Source organism: Canis aureus, chromosome 16 (assembly GCF_053574225.1).
Source record: "Canis aureus isolate CA01 chromosome 16, VMU_Caureus_v.1.0, whole genome shotgun sequence".
NCBI classification, from domain to species: Eukaryota; Metazoa; Chordata; class Mammalia; order Carnivora; family Canidae; genus Canis; species Canis aureus.
In genome coordinates, this window is record NC_135626.1 from 51,293,999 (window position 1) to 51,313,881 (window position 19,883).

General features: G+C 36.8%; 1 protein-coding gene across 1 annotated transcript in view; it reads left to right on the top strand.

The window, feature by feature from the left end:
- The window catches only part of NSF (N-ethylmaleimide sensitive factor, vesicle fusing ATPase), a 144,680-nt gene that overhangs the window by 63,440 nt on the left and 61,357 nt on the right, over positions 1-19,883 (top strand). Inside the window, exon 9 of the mRNA XM_077854029.1 lies at positions 7,680-7,879. Within this exon, the coding sequence (XP_077710155.1) occupies positions 7,680-7,879 (200 nt within the window). The remainder of the gene's footprint in view (positions 1-7,679; positions 7,880-19,883) is intronic.

Genomic DNA, 19,883 nt, shown 5'->3' on the forward strand with positions numbered 1-19,883 from the left:
CAGTAAATTTTCCTTCATTCCATCTCAGCAACCCCCTCTTTGGTCATACCCAAGGCTTCACTGTCTCCAGTAACCAACACTTCAGGAATCTCAGTATTAAGCATTCTGCTCTCCAGCCGCCTCCCATTCTTCCATGTTTCTAGAATTACCCTCACCCAAGCTCTAGCAGCTTGGTTCCCACAGGATGCTCCCGTTAATTTACTCTGTCACTTCCCAACCTTTTTATTCTCTCTTCCCTATTTACTCAGCTTCAGTTTCATGGTCTATCATATATGTCCTCAAATACAACCTTAATGGCCTTGCTCCTCATCTTCTATGTATGTCAAAGTCTTAGCTACCTGCCTACTCTGTGTTAGTACCCAGACTATTGAATATGTCTTAAGAAGAGCACAAACTGTGGTGTTTGATCTTAATTTAAATTTAAGAAGCACATCTCAGATGGGCCCTAAGTGTTATTGGAATCAGTATTTCTTGCTATTTCTTCTGTATTAGTCTAGCCACTTAACTCTCCTTCTCTCTTTTTTTAAATTGAAAAATTTTTTTTTTATTCATGAGAGACACAGAGAGATGCAGAGAGAGAGAGAGGCAGAGACACAGGCAGAGGGAGAAGCAGGCTCCATGCAGGGAGCCTGACGTGTTACTCGATTCTGGTCTCCAGGATTACGCCCTGGGCTGAAGGGGGCACCAAACTGCTGAGCCACTCAGGCTGCCCACTCTTCTTCTCTTTAAGGTGACTAGTTCCTCTTCTCCATTCTCCTCAGACCTCTAGCACCACCTCTTCCAATCCATCCTTACCAGGAGCTGATACCCTCATGATTTCATTGAGAAAATAGAAGTAGTCTGAAGAAAACTGCCTCATAATCCCTACCACCAAATGTAGCATTTGTTGCATGAGTTAGTTCTGTCCCAGAACTTTATTTACTCCTATATTCAAATATAATTAGCAACTTAAATTCTAATATCATTTATAAATCTGTTTTTGGGGATGCCTGGATGGCTCAGCGGTTGAGCTCTGCTTTCAGCTCAGGGCATGATTCTGGAATTCAGCAATCAGGTCTCACACTGGGCTCCCTGGAGGGAGTCTGCTTCTCTCTCTCTGCCTATGTCTCTGCCTCTCTCTCTCTCTCTCTCTCTCTCTGTGTCTCTTATGAATAAATAAATAAAATCTTTAAAAAATCTGTTTTTGGCCATTTTAGATATGCTTCTCACAACCATCATCCTTTAAATTACTATAACCAAGAGTTAATATGTTTGTGCCTTAACCACATAAAAACTGGGTATTCTTAAGAAGATGATTATTAACAGGGGCAGTTAGTAAAATAAGCACTTCAGGAATTGAACACAGGAAATTAAGAGAAGAAATCCTTTGGAACTATGTTTGATTATGCTGTTAGCCCACAAACATATAGTTCTTACTTATATAAGTGATAGAGGAAGGAGAAAAAATGTGAATGAAGATAAAGCTTCAGACTTTGTGGATGAGAAAAAGTCATGTGACAGTTTTGCCTTCATACTTTGGGAAACTTAGGTAATAGAATTTAGTTATAAATATGTTGACTTTAAATTTATGCTGTTATTTGCCTCATGTTGCTCAACTTAAAGATTCAGTTTTGAAAAAAAAATAAAGGAGTTAAAACCAAAAAAAGTCATGTTTCTTACGCCAGCTTTAATGAAATTTGTATTTATAGAGTTGAGTAAGAGTCTGCACCTTACCTAACACTGTGAGTAGCTTAGATAATCACAACAAAGAGGAGAGTCCCTCATTGACCTGAATTCACTTACCTGTTGGCACCTGTCTGCTCAGGCATGGGTTTCTACACATTTTCCCAGTTTCCTATGTTCTTAACAAACCTTTATCATGCTTTCCAGGATCATCTCCTCATTCTTCATTTTGTAGATGACCTAGCTCCTGCTTCACATAGTAAGTAGAGCCCAACAGGTATAATCTCAGCTCACTTCCTCAACCCCCTTTTACTTAACTAATTTCTAATCTTGGGAGAAGAGATTTCCTTGCAAGGTATCTACTGAAATCCCTCCTTTGTATCCCCAGGGTTCCCCAAATTGTGGTACCTGTCCTTGCTTATATTATTTAGCTTCCTTCTCTACCTCAACCCGAAATGATCTGACCCCGACCTAAGACCTTATGGCCCAGATCAGCATGAACTTCCTGGTTTTTAAATTTAGCATTCTCTTTCCAGTTCCCACCCTCTGTCTCTGCAGCATTTGTTCCTATTGTCACACTCCTCTGCTTAAAACTTCTTGTGGGGGAAAAAAAAAAAAACTTCTTGTGGCTTTTCATGTGCCCAGAGCAGGTGTTCAAAAACATAGAACCAGTAGTTCTGATCTTTTCTGAGCTTTCAACCTGTATTTTTAATGACCATTACTGCCTGAATCTCAAATATGTTATAGTCAAAAACAAAATTCTAATTTCCTCTAACCTCCTCTTGCTAACTTATTAGTTATGTTCTGGGGTTATCATCATTTTACCATGTGTCCAGGCTACTTACCTTAAGGTCAACCTTGATTCCTCCTCTTTCTCTTAGTTTTCTTTGGTCTCTGAGCTCTGATGAATATCTCCCAAATCTTCCTTTCTTTTCCTGCTACAATTTTTTAGGACTGTTGCCTCTTTCCATTTCCTGTCTCTTGTCTGGGTTATTTCAATAAATTCAGGGGTTTTATATTTGGATTTCATGAATAGACCTCAGAGGATCTAAGAATACCCTCAAAATTACATGCAAATTTTTTGTACATGTGCATTTTTCAGGAAAGGCCCATTAGACTATTCTATAGGAAAGAAAGTAAGAGATAGAATGAGAGAATATGACAATTTAAATGAGCCAGTTCCACTGAGTTCTCTTCTTTCCTGCTCTTGTCTATGTAGTTCACCAGCCAGGGCACTGATCTCTGAGGAGTGAGACACTAAGAAGACATAAAGAAAGACCAGGTGACAGCAGTCAGTTCAGCTTACAGACAATGCAGTCCAGTGGCCACAGATTAGAGGCCTTTCTAGCATCAAAGCCACATCTTAATGTCCTGCAGAAGCTCAGGAGAAAGCTGGGGCATCAGTAGGGAGGTGGCCTCCTAAGGCCTCTGGACCCATTTGTTTAAATGCTTCCAGAGAGTTTGGGCAGAAATGAAAGGTTAATTGGCAAAAATCCAGAGCCAGCCAGTGAGGCAGTGTCCCCAGGAAAAGGTTAAAAACATTCCTCCCACTACACTTTTACCCTCTGATCTTTATTCCTTAGTCCTTCCTCCACTCTACCACCAGTTAGTTTTTAAACATATATTTCACTGTGCACCTTCTCTGATTAAAAGCCTCAGGGTTTTTATAAAACAAATGAAAAACTCCTGGGCATGGTGTCAAGGCCTTCCATAGTTGGTAGCCTATCAGCTCATCTTCAGACCCTCCCGTCCCTTCCTCTCCTTTCCCCTCCCCTTCCCTCCCTACCCCTCCCCTCCCCCCCTTCTGTCCCCTCCCTTCCCATCTAAGGCTGTAGCTGCAACAGGTTACTACTGGCTGTTTTGAAAGGATGGCTTCTATGTCCATGCCTCTATGCCTTTGATCATGCTAGTTTTCCTTGTTAGGTGCCATTTCCCCTCCTGTGCCCAATCATGAACCTCCTGCTGTCCTTCAAGTCCTACACTAAGTGCTGTTTTCCCCTGTGTCCATCCCTAATTTTCTGCCATTACTCTGGCAGAATCAATCTCTCTTGGCCAGGTTCCAAAAACATTTCATACATATCTCTGATAATGTCATATTATATTGTAGATAACCTATTTTTATTTCTGTCTTTCCTACTAAACCAGAAATGCCCTGCAGGTAGGGACTGCCTTTTTCATGTTTGTATCCCTAACACCTAGTTTCATACCTAGTCCAAACAGGAGCTTAATACACTTTTGTTGAATGGAATTACTTACGAAGAGTTTTTATGACTCATTTAAAATTAGAGACCAATGCTTATTTAATAAGTCAGAATAGGCTATAATAATAGTAGTAATAACAAAGTCCCATTTCCACTGCTTATTCAAGTAACTGCTTCCTTTGTGGAAGTGGATTTTGAAAATCTTCACATGTCACTGTATATTTTTGATGTGTTTTCTTGAGATCCTGAAAGAATTACAGTTCTAATGCAGACTAGAGCCTTTATGACATTCCTATTGGTGTCCTGTTGAATAGATTCTATCATTTCAGAGATCTGTATGATATACAGTAGTTCCATGGATATACATTTTATCTCTTTCAGACTTCATGGTAATATTTTGTGAATTGTTTATAAAGTCTGAGTCCATTTAACTCAAACCACATTAAATTGAGCATTTTCCACATATGAAAACAGAGTTACGGAGTTAAGACTCTAGTACGTACAGTCCCCAACTTATGATGGTTTGACTTAATGGTTTTTTTGACTTTATGATGGTGTAGAGGTGATATACATTCAATAGAAACCATACTGCAAATTTTGGATTTTGGTCTTTTCCTGGGCGAGAGATGGGCAGCACAATATTCTCTTACGATTCTGGGCAGCAGCATCCATGGTTCCCAGTTGGCTATGCTATCTCAAGGGCTGTCTTCAGCGTACAATGGGTTTATCAGGAGGTAACCTCATCATAAGTTGAGGAAGATCAATATATATATATATTAATATAGTTTCATTCTGCTAAATTTGCAAGGTCCCAGTCACCATAAATATTTTATTAGGTATTTAAAATTAGTTCAGTAGGGCAGCCCAGGTGGCTCAGTGGTTTAGCGCCAACTTCAGTGCAGGGCGTGATCCCGGAGACCGGGGATCGAGTCCCACATCGGGCTCCCTGCATGGAGCCTGCTTCTCCCTCTGCTTGTGTCTCTGCCTCTCTTATCTGTCTCTCATGAATAAATAAATAAAATCTAAAAAATAAAAAAATAAAAATAAGAATAAATTAGTTCAGTTATGAAAGTAAACACTTCATAAATTAAGAGCTTCAAATGATTTTTTAAAATGGTCTTCTTTCCCTAATTTTCTTTGAGGAAAGGAATCAACAACAATTTACTTATTCAGTCATTTACGGAGTACATATTATGTGCTAGGCATTATGGTGGATGTTTGCGATTCCAGATTGATGAGATAGCACCTGCCTTTGAATAGTTCATGGTCTACTGGAGAAGGTATATAAACAAATAATTGCAACTAACTTTGGAGAAGAGTAAGGAAACTCTTTTGAGAACCCATGGTGAAGTTGAGAATGGATGTCTGCAGATGAATTTGTGGATAAAGAAGCAATGAGCTAAAGGGAATTCATACTTGATTTTTTTTTAATATGTGAAGTAGGAATCTAGATCTTTTCTATGCATTAAGTGCATGAGATATTGCTTGAGAAGAGAAGGAGAGTGAAGATCTGGATAACTAATGTGACGACTGGGAGGTGGACTAACAGAAACCAGTAAAGGATGGCATGCGGTATTGAGAAACAGTGAGTGTGGAACTGAAATTGGATAACATGAAACTGTGAGAATCCCAGTCAGGACAGTGGTGTGATTTTCTCTGGCTGTGCTCTGTGACCAACATGAAGGTGCAGTAAAAGTCATATTGTGTTTAGGCCTGTGGGAGGAGTAGAATAGAACTGTAAGAAGGATAAGGAGTTGAAAACCCCTGAAAGAAAGTATAGCTTTTTTTTTTTTTTTTAAGTATTTATTCATAAGAGACACACACAGAGAGAGAGAGGTAGAGAGAGAAGCAGGCTCCTTGCAGGGAACCTCATGTGGGACTCCATCCCAGATCGCGCCCTGAGCCGAAGGCAGATGCTCAACCGCTGAGCCACCCAGGTGTTCTGAAAGTATAGCTTAATGTGGAAGGAAGTACTGTTAGGAGGAAATTGATAAACTTGGAGAAAGTTAAATTAGAGGATGAAGATAAGGCCTGGTACTTTGTAGGTCCTCAGCAAGTCTTCATTTCTCTTTTCTGGCTTCCCTTTCCTGTGCCTTGTTTTACCACTGCCATGACCACCTGCCTCTGCTGTGGTTTATATGAATAATTTCAAATCATGATGATAGCAGTTGGCTTGGAGGGTAAGATTAGTGGCCAGGCTCCAAAGTCTTCATTAAAAGTGCCCCAATGGTTTGGATGCTGGCAGTGCCTCATGATATTGGCTTCTAGGGGAAGCTCAGGCCTTACCCCTTGTCTCACTACTACTTGTGCTCCAAGGGTGGATCAAGGGCAAAGACATTTTATTGAGCCATGTTTCTCAGGCCAGGAATTTACTCTGTGATGAGAAGAGTTAAGACTCTAAGCCTTTAAGGGTTTCCACTAAGTTTCCCCTGTCTCTACAAATCTAACCATAAACACAGATCTCATTTCTTTAAAGGATTTAAAAGGGAGTCTTTTTTTGACATATGGAAGCAATGACCATACTGGCAACCCAAAGGGTCTTCCTACTCAGAATCTAAAATATATAGTAGAGTTGGTTGTACCTTGTGATTTCTTTTTTGTGAGTTATTAAATATATTGTCATAATTTTTAAAATTATTTTTAAGACTTTCATCCCAAATAAAGACAAACTATTATCTGTGGAAACATACTGTTTATATTTCATTTTTAGAAATTTTCTTTTTCACCTGTACTTTTGAGCATAACACTGAAAACTAATAAATCGTTATTTCACAAAGTGTTTTTTTTGGTGTAGTAAAAGGAAAAAACTCAAAAGATTCACGCATCCTAAGTGTGAGACTGCTAGAAAGGTGAGAGTTCCTAAAGTTAGTAAACTGAAACCACAGGTCCTTGAAATCTTAGAAATGGAGTAAATGCTCAAGAAGAGTTGGTTAAAAAAATCCTGGGGAGTCTAAATCACCAGTCTTATTCTTTCCCTTTTGTTACTGACACCTTTTAAGGCATTTAGTAATGCTTACCTAGGAAAGAATTGAATACTATTCTTTTGAAACTTCATCTTTATCTGGGTGGCGCTGAGAAAAGCATGTGCCTCCTTTGGCATTAGTCACATGAAGTAGGACATTCAGCTTTATCCACCAAGTCGTAACATCCATCTGGATCCTATGGATTGCTCTATACCAGCCAATGCAAAACATGTTTGCCCATTCTTCAAGGGCTTGTGTTGACAGGTAGACTTGTAATTTCTATGACTAAGATATAGTTTCCATAGCCTCCTGTATCATAATAGATTTTGTGTTGGGTTAAATTTGCCTAAAAGTAGATCTCTTTTGTTCTTTGACTTTAAAGTAAAAGATAATGGAAAACAAGTAATAGTTCCTAATTAGATATTTAGGTCAGAGACCTTTTCAGAGTTAAAAATATTTGTTCTAAATGATAGTTCAAATATACTTTTCCAAAGACCTTTAATTGGCAGCTTTCACCCTCAAATATTGGTACTCATGTAGGAATTGTTTCTGGATTTTCTATTTAAAAAAAGAGTTTTAGGGGTACCTGGCTGACTCAGTCACTAGAGCATGGGACTCTGGATCTCTAGGTCATGAATTCAAGCCCCATGTTGGGTGTGAAGCCTACTTTAAAAAAAAGGGGGGGGGAGAGCTTTAATTGTTCATTCTTGTTGTGCTCATGGCAGTTGGATATTATATGTTAATGGAATGACTGTAGTTTTCCTAACATGCATACTAAGAAGAAAGAAAATTTTCCTTCAGATATCTTACTTGGATTTTAGTTGATATAAGACTGTTTTCTTTTCCTTTTTAGGTTGCAAACATGTTAAAGGCATCCTGTTGTACGGGCCTCCAGGTTGTGGTAAGACTCTCTTGGCTCGACAGATTGGCAAGATGTTGAATGCAAGGGAGCCCAAAGTGGTCAATGGGCCAGAAATCCTTAACAAATATGTGGGAGAATCAGAGGCTAACATTCGTAAACTCTTTGCTGATGCTGAAGAGGAGCAAAGGAGGGTAATGTTAATATAATTTAGTAAAAGTTTGTTATCACTTATATGATGAATGAAACCCAAAGCTATGGGGGAACACTTGTTATGTGATCCATATTTTGAAAAACATGCAGGTAAAATTTATTTAGTACTGTATTATATCACTGAACCAGGGATTATGGGGAATTTACATGATGTGAGCAGATGCTATTACCCACATGTAAAAGCCAAAGGTTTTGCAAAAGCAGATCATGAATTTATTTTCAAGTGCCACTTTTATTCCACTTTACTTTCAGAGACTTGAACTCATTTATCCTTTGGAAAAGGAGGAAATTAAATTCATAAAATGACTTATAGGATTATCTATATGTAAGGTTCATGTGCAGAAAGCTAGTTTATTTAGCACTGAGTCTCCTCAGTTGTAGAATGACAAGTGTGAGTTGTTAGGTTTCAAAGGAAAGTTTAATGTGGGTCTTAGAAAAAATTAATTAAAAGTCAAACCAGAGTATACCAATTGTTATGGTTAATTTTATGTCAGTTTGATTGGGTCTCAGAGTGCCCACACATTTGGTTAAACATTATTCTAGGTGTGTTTGTGAGGATATTTCTGGGTGAGATTACCATTTGTATTGGTAGACTGAGTAAAGCAATTGCTCTCCCTAATATGGGTGGGCCCCATTCAATCAGTTGAAAGCCTGACTAGAACAAAAGGGCTGCTCCTCTCCTAAGAGGGAATTTCCTACTGCCTGACTGCTTTTATCTGAGCCATCAGTATAATGCATTTCAGCATCTACTGATATCAGCATTTCTCTGCCTTTATACTGATACTGAAACTTCAGCTCTTCCTGAGTCTCCAGCTTGCAAGTCTTTGGACTAGAACTATACCTTTGACTCTTTTGTGTCTCCAGCCTGCCAACTGCAGATCTGGAGACTTATCAACCCCCATAATTGCGTCACCCAATTCCTTATAATTACTCTTTCTGTAGATAGATGTAGATCTCTATTTAGATCTATATAGATCTGTGTGTGTGTGTGTGTGTGTGTGTGTGTGTGTGTGTGTGTGTATGTATTTTCAGGTGACCAGTAGGATGGATCTATAGATCCATCTAATGATTATATTTCTCTAGAAAACCCTAATACACTAATATTAACAGATTTATTTCATTGACAATGTTTAAAAACATTGCCAGATTTATTTCATTGACAATGTTTAAAAACATTGCCATAGGATTTCCTAGCAACACAGTAGACTAGGTAACCTGAAAACTTGTCTTCTATAAACATCTTCAAATGCTGGGTAAAATATAACTAAAATCATATTAAATGCATAATTTACTTCTCAGAAAAGAAAAGGACATCTTCAGAAATGAAAAAACTTTGAAAATTAGAGTGGTAAAGATATGAGCTGCAGCTTTTGGTTTTGGTAATGTATGAGTTTGGGTTTTAGTATCCACTAGTAGGCAGAAAATAAGTCTTTTAACCTACTTAAGGTGTGAACTAGGAACTGAAACCTTCAAAGGGGTTGTGTCTTCAATGAAAAGAATGGACTAGAAATTGCTCACCAGCACGAAGAAATAAAAACATTTAGCTGTCTGAGTTCTGCTGTGGGAGTTAAAGAATCTCTAATGGGAATTCTGAACTACGGATTCTTAACTCATGCTTAGGATTTGAAAACACACATGCATATCACTACTGCCATCACCACTGCCACCATCACCCCTGAGCTATGTGGTTTGGGGTCCCCATGCTGAGAAATTGATTTAAAAATGAATCCTGGACTAATGATAGTATGGGGTTGATAGATATAAGCAAACCTCTGGAGAGGAGGAAAATGGAGGCTCAGAAAAAAAGGTCCCAGTGTGTAGGGTCACTATTCCTCTGGAGATATTAGCCATTTCTGGAAGGAGCTGCTAAACAGCTATGCAGCCCTTTTAACAGGCCAGCAGGAGTAAGGGGGCAGAGTTTAAAAATCTGTGGCTTATGAAGAGAAGATACCTGATGAACATGCCTCAGTTTGAGCTGGGACTCTGGAGGGCTACACAATAGAAGCAGGGAAGTAGACATGCTGTCACAGAAGCTGCAGACCAGCTTTGAATAGCATTTCTTTTAAATATAAAATTTTCTTTAAAATTAGTTGAAGGTTTCTAAGTCACTAGTGTCCCTTGGCATCCAGCAGAATTGTAGATCCTTCCTGGAGAAAGGTAGTATCATGCAGGGCCACAAATTACTTCTGTAGTTTGCAGGTGAAATGCCTGGTTATAATCAAGAACAGTCAGGTATACAAAGACATAAAGAACTTGAAGAAAGAGAAACAAAAGGTGATCGAAATTGGACCTCCAGGTATTGGAATTCTCAGATACAGACCTTTAAAATAACTACACTTATCACATTCAAAGGGAAACAAGGTTAAGAATTTTGGCAGAGCACTGAAAACTATAAAAAAAAATCAAATGGGATTCTGGGAATGAGAAATTCAGCAACTGAAATTAAGTAGGTGGGTTAAAACAGCAGATTAGACACATCTGAAGAGAGAATTAGGGCACTGAAAGATGTTAGACAGAAATAACGAGAGACAAAGGATGAAAGCAATGAAAAGTGATAGAAAATACTAACACAAATGATGGAAGCCAGAAATCAGTTGAATGCTATTTCTCAGAAGCTAAGAGAGAACTGTTCACTTAGAACTTTATATCCAGTGAATGGATAAATTGTCATGTAAATATATAATGAAGTATTACACAGTAATAAGAAATAAACAGACTATAGTTATACACAGTTGTGAATCTCACAAATAAATGTTGAGCAAAAGAAACCAGACAAGAAAGAATACAGATTGTATGATTCCATTTATACAAGGTTCGACGAAAATAAAGTGTTTGATGATATATGCTTAGGTGGTAAACTATAGAAATAGAGAGAGAAGTAATTACCATAAAAAATCAGATTGGGGTTACCTATGGGGAATAATGGGAGGAGAGAAATTGGGAATAGTTGTAAGGACATGCTCCCACAATGCTAACCCTGTTCTATTTCTTGTTACATTATATGGATGTTCATTTTGTGATAGTTCCTTGAAACATGCATTCATATTTTGTGAACTTTCCCTCTCTGTATGCCATACTTCACAATAAAATGTTTAAAAGAAGTAAACTTAATAATCACTGTATAAGATGGCAATAATAGTCATCAATAAAGTTTTTTTTGTTGAACACCAATAAAAAATTAATTTATTAAAAAAACTTTTTTTGTGAAGGATAGAACTAAAATATGAAAAAAGACATGGGAAGTGAATTAAATCTTTATAAGATCTTCATACCATTTGGGAAAAGATAGTACTGTTAATTAACATCAAACTGTTAGTGAAATGTGTATGTAAAAATTGTGCATAACTTTCACACTTTTCCAAAGCATGAGGAGGAGCTGGGAAAAGAATAAAGAAAATCCAAATACTTTAGAAGGCAAGACTCAAAATGTGAAGATACTGGAAATGTAACTTTAAAAAAAATTTAACTTACTTCAAGCCAAAAAGATAAGGTACCTAGAATTAAATCTTAACAGGAAAATTAAAGGAAAAAATCATAAACATTTTTGAGACTCTTTTTTCAAGAACTAGTAATGATAAAAAATGTTTACAAGTAAGAATACTGACAATATCATTAAGTGATACTAATTTATAAATTTATGCTTTTCCAGTCAAGTCTGGCAAGAATATTTTGGAATTTGACAACTTGGTGGGGTTTTTTTGTTTTGTTTTGTTTTGTTTTGTTTTGGATACTTGAAGAGCTTTGAAAATTTTGGAAAATTATGAAGACATATATATATATATATATATCATGATTGTATAATCTTGATATACATATCAGGAATACGTAATTGTGTCAATTACTACTGAAAGTTGTAGTAATCGAGACGGTTATATTTTCTTGCATAAACAGACCAAGGAAACAGAATAGAACACAGAAAGAACTCGCTATATGAAAAGTGATAATACAAATCAAAGGGGAAAGAATAATCCATGAATCAGGATGAGATCATCAGCTTTCTGTTTAGGTAAAGATAAAATACAGTCCTTATCATATCATACAGAATTGCAAAATGGATTTGCAAGAAATAAACTAACCAGAGTAAATGTTTTTAGAAGAAATCTAGGCCAAAAGCTTTAAGAATAAAGGCTAGAGAAGAATTTCTTAAAAAAAAAAAAAAAGGTTTTATTTAGAGTATGTGCACACACACGCAAGTGGGGAGAGAGGTAAAGGAAGAGGGACAGAGAGAGAAAGACTCTCAACCAGACTCTGCTGAGGAGAGAGCCCAACTCGGGGCTCAGTCTCACAACCCTCAGATTGTGACCTGAGCTGAAACCAAAAGTAGGCAGCTTAACCTACTGAGCCATCTAGGCGCCCCAAGAAGAATTTCTTTATTAAGATACAGAAATCAAATCCTTAAAATAAAAAACTGCTGGGACGCCTGGGTGGCTCAGTGGTTAAGTGTTGCCTTTGGCTCAGGGTGTGATCCTGGAGTTTCAGGATTGAGTCCCACATCGGGCTCCCTGCATGGAGCCTGCTTCTCTCTCTGCCTGTGTCTCTGCCTCTCTCGCTCTTTGTCTCTCATGAATAAATAAAATCTTAAAAAAACACAACATTAATTTGGTTACATTAATATAATATGAAGAAAATTCCCTCTGACAAATTACACTAAATATAGATGTCTTGGGGCACCTGGGTGACTCAGTGGTTGGGCGTCTGCTTTCAGCTCAGGTTGTGATCCTGGGGTCCTGGGATCAAGTCCTGCATCTGGCTTCCCGCAGGAGCTTGCTTCTCCCTCTGCCTATGTCTCTGCCTCTCTCTCTGTGTCTCTCACAAATAAATAAAATATTTAAAAAAAGAAAAAGATGTCTCAAACTAGAGAGGGTCTCAAACTAGAGAGGATATTTACAATGCACATAATCCACAAAGAATTGATGTTTTATAAATAAATTCTCTGTAGTAACTCCTTTATAATAAAGAAAAAGACAAACACCACAATTAAAAAAAAAAAAAAACCTGGCAGGGGCACCTGAGTGGCTCAGTTGAGTGTCTGACTCTTGGTTTCGTCTCAGGTCATAATCTCAGGGTTGTGAGATCCAGCCCCACGTTGGGCTCAGTACTGGACATGGAGCTGCTTAAGATGGTCTCTCTCCCTCTGCACCCTCCCTCCCTCTTTCTCTTCCCCTCTCTTAAAAAAAAAAAAAAAAAAAAGCCAGAAAACAAAACAAAACAAAAGATATGAACAGACAGTTCTTAGAGGAAGAACCCAACTGAAGATAAGCAAATGAAAAGATGCTCAGGAAAACACATGATAGACATTATTTTTATAGGCAACCTGGCAGAATTTACAAAGACTACACCCAAAGTCGGTGAAGTTGTGAAGAAACAGGACCTCATATACGTTATTATGGCATGAATTAGAAGAGTGTACCAAGTGGATAATAATCTTACAGATTAATTAGGAAACATCATGAAGACGCAAAGCCTCATGACCCTCAAATTTTACTACAAAAAGCAACAATAGAGAAACACTCCTGCACTTGGGCACAAAGTGACATATACCAGCATGTTGATTGCCGCAGTATTTGTAATAGGGGAAAGAGTAGAAACCTCTTGATTCTTCCCCAGTAGGAAATGGTATATCATACAGACATTAACATGAATCATAATAGATTTACATGGCTCAATATAAATAATACTCAGAAACATAATAACTTCTAATATTTTTTAAATCTAGTAAGCTTTAATAAATGTAATCTAACTAATGTAATTTCCCACTCTTTCTTGACAGTAAAAACGTTGCCTTATTATTTTAATGCTTCAGGTCTGCTTTTTTCACTGACACAAGGTGATTTTTCCCCCTGCTGCTGTCCATCCCATTAACTTCTTGTTCGTATGTTCAGGTCTCATATGGTAATTGCAAGATAGAATGAGTTTTATTGTATTCTGTTCTACTTTTTAAAAAATATTTTCCATTTTCTTCTGTGGAAGACTTCTAATAAAAAAAAGTCATGAAATACCAATATTTATAAACAGTTAAAACTATTCAACACAAAAACTTAAAAATTGAAATTGTGTCTAACGGACCCTGATTGTATACTGAGGATTGAGCACTAGGTGTGGGTGAGTCAAAATGTCCCCTAAAGAAGCATTTTATAAAATCTGTTATGATAGTTTCCACAAAGAATTTCTAGGTAGATGTTAACCTAGTCAGCCTTTTCAGTTATGCCTTTTCTCAACTCTTACATCTGGGAATGGCTTGGTATACTCAGCTAATGACCCCATGGAGGGTAGATGTGGGTTACATAATAAAGAAGAGCATCACCTCTGTGATTCTGGACAGTCCAGGCTGACAGAGATGAACACTTACATATAGGTCAAGCTGGTTAAATATAGAACAGCCATTATCGAAGGCAGTTGCCATGGGCTCAACAGCATCAGCTCTGTTTCTGTGGAGGAAGACTTTGCAGATGTTAAGAACGGAGCCAGAGGCCAGTGAATTAAAGAGGATTGCACTGTGGAAATTTAAACTCTTTGGTAAAGTGTTTATTGATGAGTCAGCTATATTAATCTCTGGATATTAATCTCGACATCTTCCTTACCTTACTCCTAATTCATTACAAGAACTTACCTTTATTTAAGTAACACACCTGTAAAAATTGATGTGGTTTTGCTGACTAGGTTGGGGGAGACACCTGATGACAGGTCACAAGATTAGTAAGGTTCTGAAAAGGTCAGAATGGTACTGAATTATGTTTAAGACAGAGTGTTTCTTTGGTCCTACAGTGTTCCTATTGTCTCTGGTATTCTATCCAGATGATTTTTGAGGTCAGACTGAGAAGGAAGTCATGATTCCAGTGGCAATATTAGGCATATTGACAGCAAAATTTACACATTTAAAAAAAATTTATACATTTTAGCAGTTTTTTGTTTCATGCTAAATTGACAGACAACCTTGAGTAAAGGTTGTCTTATGAAAAATATTGTAGAATCTCAGTTTTTCCATCACAAACAGGAGTGTCCTCGTATGGCAAGAATTAATACCGTATCATACAGAAGTGTTTGGCAAAGCTGAGGATATAGTCCCAATTCCTTACGCTCAGTCTTTTCTACAGTTGGAAAGAGGATAGCTTTCAGTGTTGAATTTCTCTTTTTAGGCAACAAGCTATCATTTATCATCAGACATCTGTTCAATAAATATGACTATACTATGTTGAGGAAATTAATTTTTTTCAGATTCAAATTTAGTTTTTAAAACATTAGTGGAAGGAGAATAATCTGTAAGTAGTGTTCAGGGAAAACCTAGTTAAATTTTGGAAATCTTGATGAATATATGACTATCATCTTGCAGAGAATTGCATTAAAGAGTGAACAATAATCCAAATATGAATAATAGAATGTATTATAAGATATTGTATCTGTTTTTAAAAATTTGTTATTATGAAGTAAAACTGACTTAACCTGGTATGCAGTTTTGTGAGTTTTAAGACATGTTTAGTTTCATGTAACCATTATCAAAATCTAGATACAGAACATTTATCACTCCCCCCCCCACCCACACACACACATATACACACACAAATTCCCTCATGCTGTCCCTTCATGGTCAGTCTCCCTTTGCTAATAACTCTTGGTACCTACTGATCTGTTCTCCAACCCTATAGTTTTGTTTTTTCAAAAATGGCATATAAATGGGGTCTTAACATATGACCTTTTGAGACTGGTTTCTTTCACATGGCATATTATCTTTGAGATACATCCAAGTTGCTGGATGTATCAAACATCCCTTTTAATTGCTGAGTAATATTCCATTGTATGGATGTACTACAGTTTGTGTATCCATTCACCCTCTAAACGGCATTTGAGTTTCCAGTTTGGGGCAATTATGAGCAGAGCTGCTATATATCCAGGAGTGGAATTTTGGATCATATAATGTTTTATCTGTTTTTGATTTTAAAAAATACTTTGCATATTCAGATTTATTTTAGATCCAATCTCATATCAGTTTTGGAAACTTTTTTTCCTACTTTGGATGTAACAAGTTCATCTTTGTGATGTTTTCCTGACCCTCCTTTTTGCCTTTACTGGAGACATCATGTGGTATCACAGCCCAGGATCTGTCTTTTATGTTTCTCCAGCTTAATTGTATGATTCATCTTCTTACAGAATCTAGTTTGCTACTAGACTCTTTACTGTTTGTAGGTGACTTCCAGACCTATTGTTCTGTGCTCTTTTGTCTGATTGTATACCTTATTTTCTGGAGGACATTTCTAATTAGATGACCTTATTGGGGGGGTACCTGGGATAGCTCAGTTGGTTAAGCATCTGACTTGGTTTTGGCCCAGGTCATGATCTCAGGGTCGTGGGATCGAGCCCTGCATTGGGCTCTGTGCTTAGTGAGGAGTCTGCTTGGGATTCTCTCTTGCTATCTCCCTCTGCCCCTCCCCCTGCTCACGCTTGCGCTCTCTTTCTCTCTCTCTCTTTCTTTCTCTCTCTCAAATAAATAAATAAATCTTTAAAAAAAAGATGTCCTGTTGACACTAATATTATTATGGAAGAAATTTAAAAAAATTTTTCTCTTGTATCTTTTTTTTCTGCATCTTATGACTACAAGGTATTTTTTATCTTTGTTGTCACTTCCCCTTCCACATACAGTCGGTAATCAAACCTAGGACTTTGCATTTTTAGTCATCACCACTTCCATTACTGAAATTCTCTTACAGATTCGTTTTACCTCATTTTTGTACTATTGCTTCTCACCAACCTAACCGCATACTTCTCCTTTTTTTCATCCTAAAGTCACAATTAAAAACATTTTATATAAGAGCATTTTGCTTTTGCAAATCCTTTAGTGACCTCTGTTTCTGTAGAAAGGTCTGCTTCTGTATTCAGTCCCTGTGCTGTAATAACTTCTAATATTAGATAAATGTTATAACCCTTCTGTTGGGACTTGACTACTTCTGAGCCTTTTGCTCAAGTGGCCCTATATGTTTCTAAGTTATCTATTAGTATCTCTCTTTTTCTGAATGTCTTTGTTCATGGGATCCCTGGGTGGCTCAGCGGTTTAGTGCCTGCCTTCACACCCAGGGCGTGATCTTGGAAACCCAGGATCAAGTCTTGCATTGGGCTCCTCTCTCTCTGCCTGTGTCTCTGCCTCTGTCTCTTTGTTTCTCTCATGAATAAATAAGTAAAATATTAAAAAAAATAAATGTCTTTGTTCAGAGATAATTTCTCAGACCCCAAACAAGTACACCTTTTAGTAAAGAGGACACGAAACTTAGATATGAGTACAGTGGCCAGATATAGAGTAAGTATACAAACTTAACGTAAACTATTTCTAAATAAAATGGAAAAAATATCATTCATAGTTTCAACCAAAAAACCTAAGTATGAGTCTTTATGACTAAAGCTATAATACTCTATTAGGAGACTTTAATAATTGGATATTGAATAATTGGATAAATATATCATTATTCACTCTTTAAAAATAATCTCTGTGTTCAGTGTGGGGCTCAAACTCACAACCCTGAGATCAAGAGTCGCATGTTCTACCAACTGAGCCAGCCAGGTACCCCAATATATCATTATTAAGAACTAAATATGCTATAAAGATGTTAGTACTTTTTAAACTGATTTATATTTTTAAATTAATTCTAGTCAAAAATTGGATCTTTTGTTTTTAACTTTTTTGTTTTTAATTGGTGGAGATTGTTTTTACTCTGGTAGAATGATTCTAATAATATTAGTTCATGTAGAAATAAACATGGTTGAAAATAGTCAAAATCATTGACAAAAAATAATCTACGGAGGGAGCAAGCTTGCCTAACCTTACTACTATAGCAGAATAGGCTGGTAATAATATAAAAATATAAACCCTGATAGAAACGACATCTCAATCAATGAAGAAAAGATTATTTAGTCTACAGTACTGGATCAGTTAGTTGTTTGAGTAAGAATTACTTGGATTCTTACTTCACATGTACCAAATACAAAAATGAAACTCCAAGTATATTGAAAAATTATATGTAAAGTAAAAATTTAAAAAAGAAGAAAATAGAAGTGACCATCAGGGTATGTAATGAGAAAGAATTTTAAGAGTAAAAATAATTTTTAAAACTCATAAAATTAGGGGCGCCATCTGCCTTTAGCTCAGGTCATGATCTCAGGGCATTGGGATCAAGCCCCCGTGTTGGGCTCCCTGTTCATTTTTTTTTTTAAGATTTTATTTATTCATGAGAAACACACACACAGGGGCAGAGACACAGGCAGAGGGAGAAGCAGGCTCCATGCAGGGAGTCAGACGGGGGACTCGACCCCAGGTCTCCAGGATCACGCCCTGGGCTGAAGGCGGCGCTAAACCCCTGAGCCACCTGGGCTGCCCTGGGCTCCCTGTTCAGCAGGGAGTCTGCTTCTCCCTCACCCTCTGCTCCTGCTCTCTCTCTTGCTCATGTGCTCTCTCTCAAATTAATAAATAAATCTTAAGAAAAATAAAAGATAAAAATCCTAAAATTAAAAGTGAGTAATTTTGGCTATTTATATAGTTTAAAAATGTAAAAGTCCTTCTATATTAAAAAATATACCATAAATAAAAGATAAGTGGAAAACTGGGATAAAATATTTATAACAAATAAATAATACCCTTAATATATAAATAATTTTTCTGTAAATCAATAAAAATACTATTAAATCTTAACAGAAAAATGTGCAAAACATATGTACAAATAATAAAAGAAATTACAAATGGTAAAAACATGATTTTATTTTTTCTTATTTTTTAAAAGACTTTACTATTTATTCATGAGAGACAGAAAGAGAGAGAGAGAGGCAGAAACACAGGCAAAGGGAGAAGTAGGCTCCATGCAGGGAACCCAACGTGGGACTTGTGGGACTCAATCCTGGGTCCCCAGGATCATGCCCTGGGCTGAAGGCGGCGCTAAACCGCTGAGCCACCTGGGCTGCCCTAAAAACATGATTTTAAAAAGTGCCAGCCTCTTCAGCGATCAGAAATATACCAGGTAAAAACAATTGAAAAACACTATTGTTTAGCTATCAAGTTGGGAATTCTTTTTAGATTTTTCTAATATTTTTTACTTGTAAGGATATACCAGGATAGGCACTGTCATATATACGTTGGTAGGATTATAAAATGATAAAATCTTTTTGGAAAAGTATTTCACAACCTATTTCAAGGGCCTTAAAATACTCAACACGTCTTTTAAAGTAACCACTTGCATTTAGAAGGTAATCATATCTATTATCAAGGAGTTTAGTACAAAAATGTTTATTATGGGATGCCTGGCTGACTTAGTCATGAGAGCATGCAACTCTGGATCTCAGAGTTGTGAGTTTGAGCCCTGTGTTGGCTATAGAGATTACTTAAAAATAAAATCTTAAAAAATAAATAAATAAAATAAAATCTTTTTAAAAATCTTAAAAAATGTTTATTATAGCAGCATATACTAAAAACTTAGAAATTATTAAAAATCTGATAAGGAATTTTTTTTAAGATTTTATTTATTCATTTATGAGAGACACAGAGAGAGAGAGAGAGGCAGAGACACAGGCAGAGGGAGAAGCAGGCTCCATGTAAGGAGCCCGATGGTGGAACTTAAACCCAGGAATCCAGGATCATGCCCTGAGCCAAAGGCAGACACTCAACCACTGAGCCACCCAGGCGTCCCTGATAAGAAGGAAGTAATGTGATGTTAGAGGAAGTTAGATGTAACCAGTCATACAATGAAATATTGTGGAGCCATTAAAAATTATATAGTCATATTTATAGCCATATGAAAGGGCTGAAGATAATATCTGAACTAAAAAAAGGGATACAAACTACCTACACAGCACCTAATTAATAATATGAATTATTTGTAGCTAGTTGAATTTTGGATGATTGTGATTTCTTTAGATTTTTTTAGTATTTTTCCACATTTTCTGTAATGATCATTTATTTTGCAAATAGAAGCAAAAATAACTATTTTAGTTTTCAAAGAATAGTTAATGTTC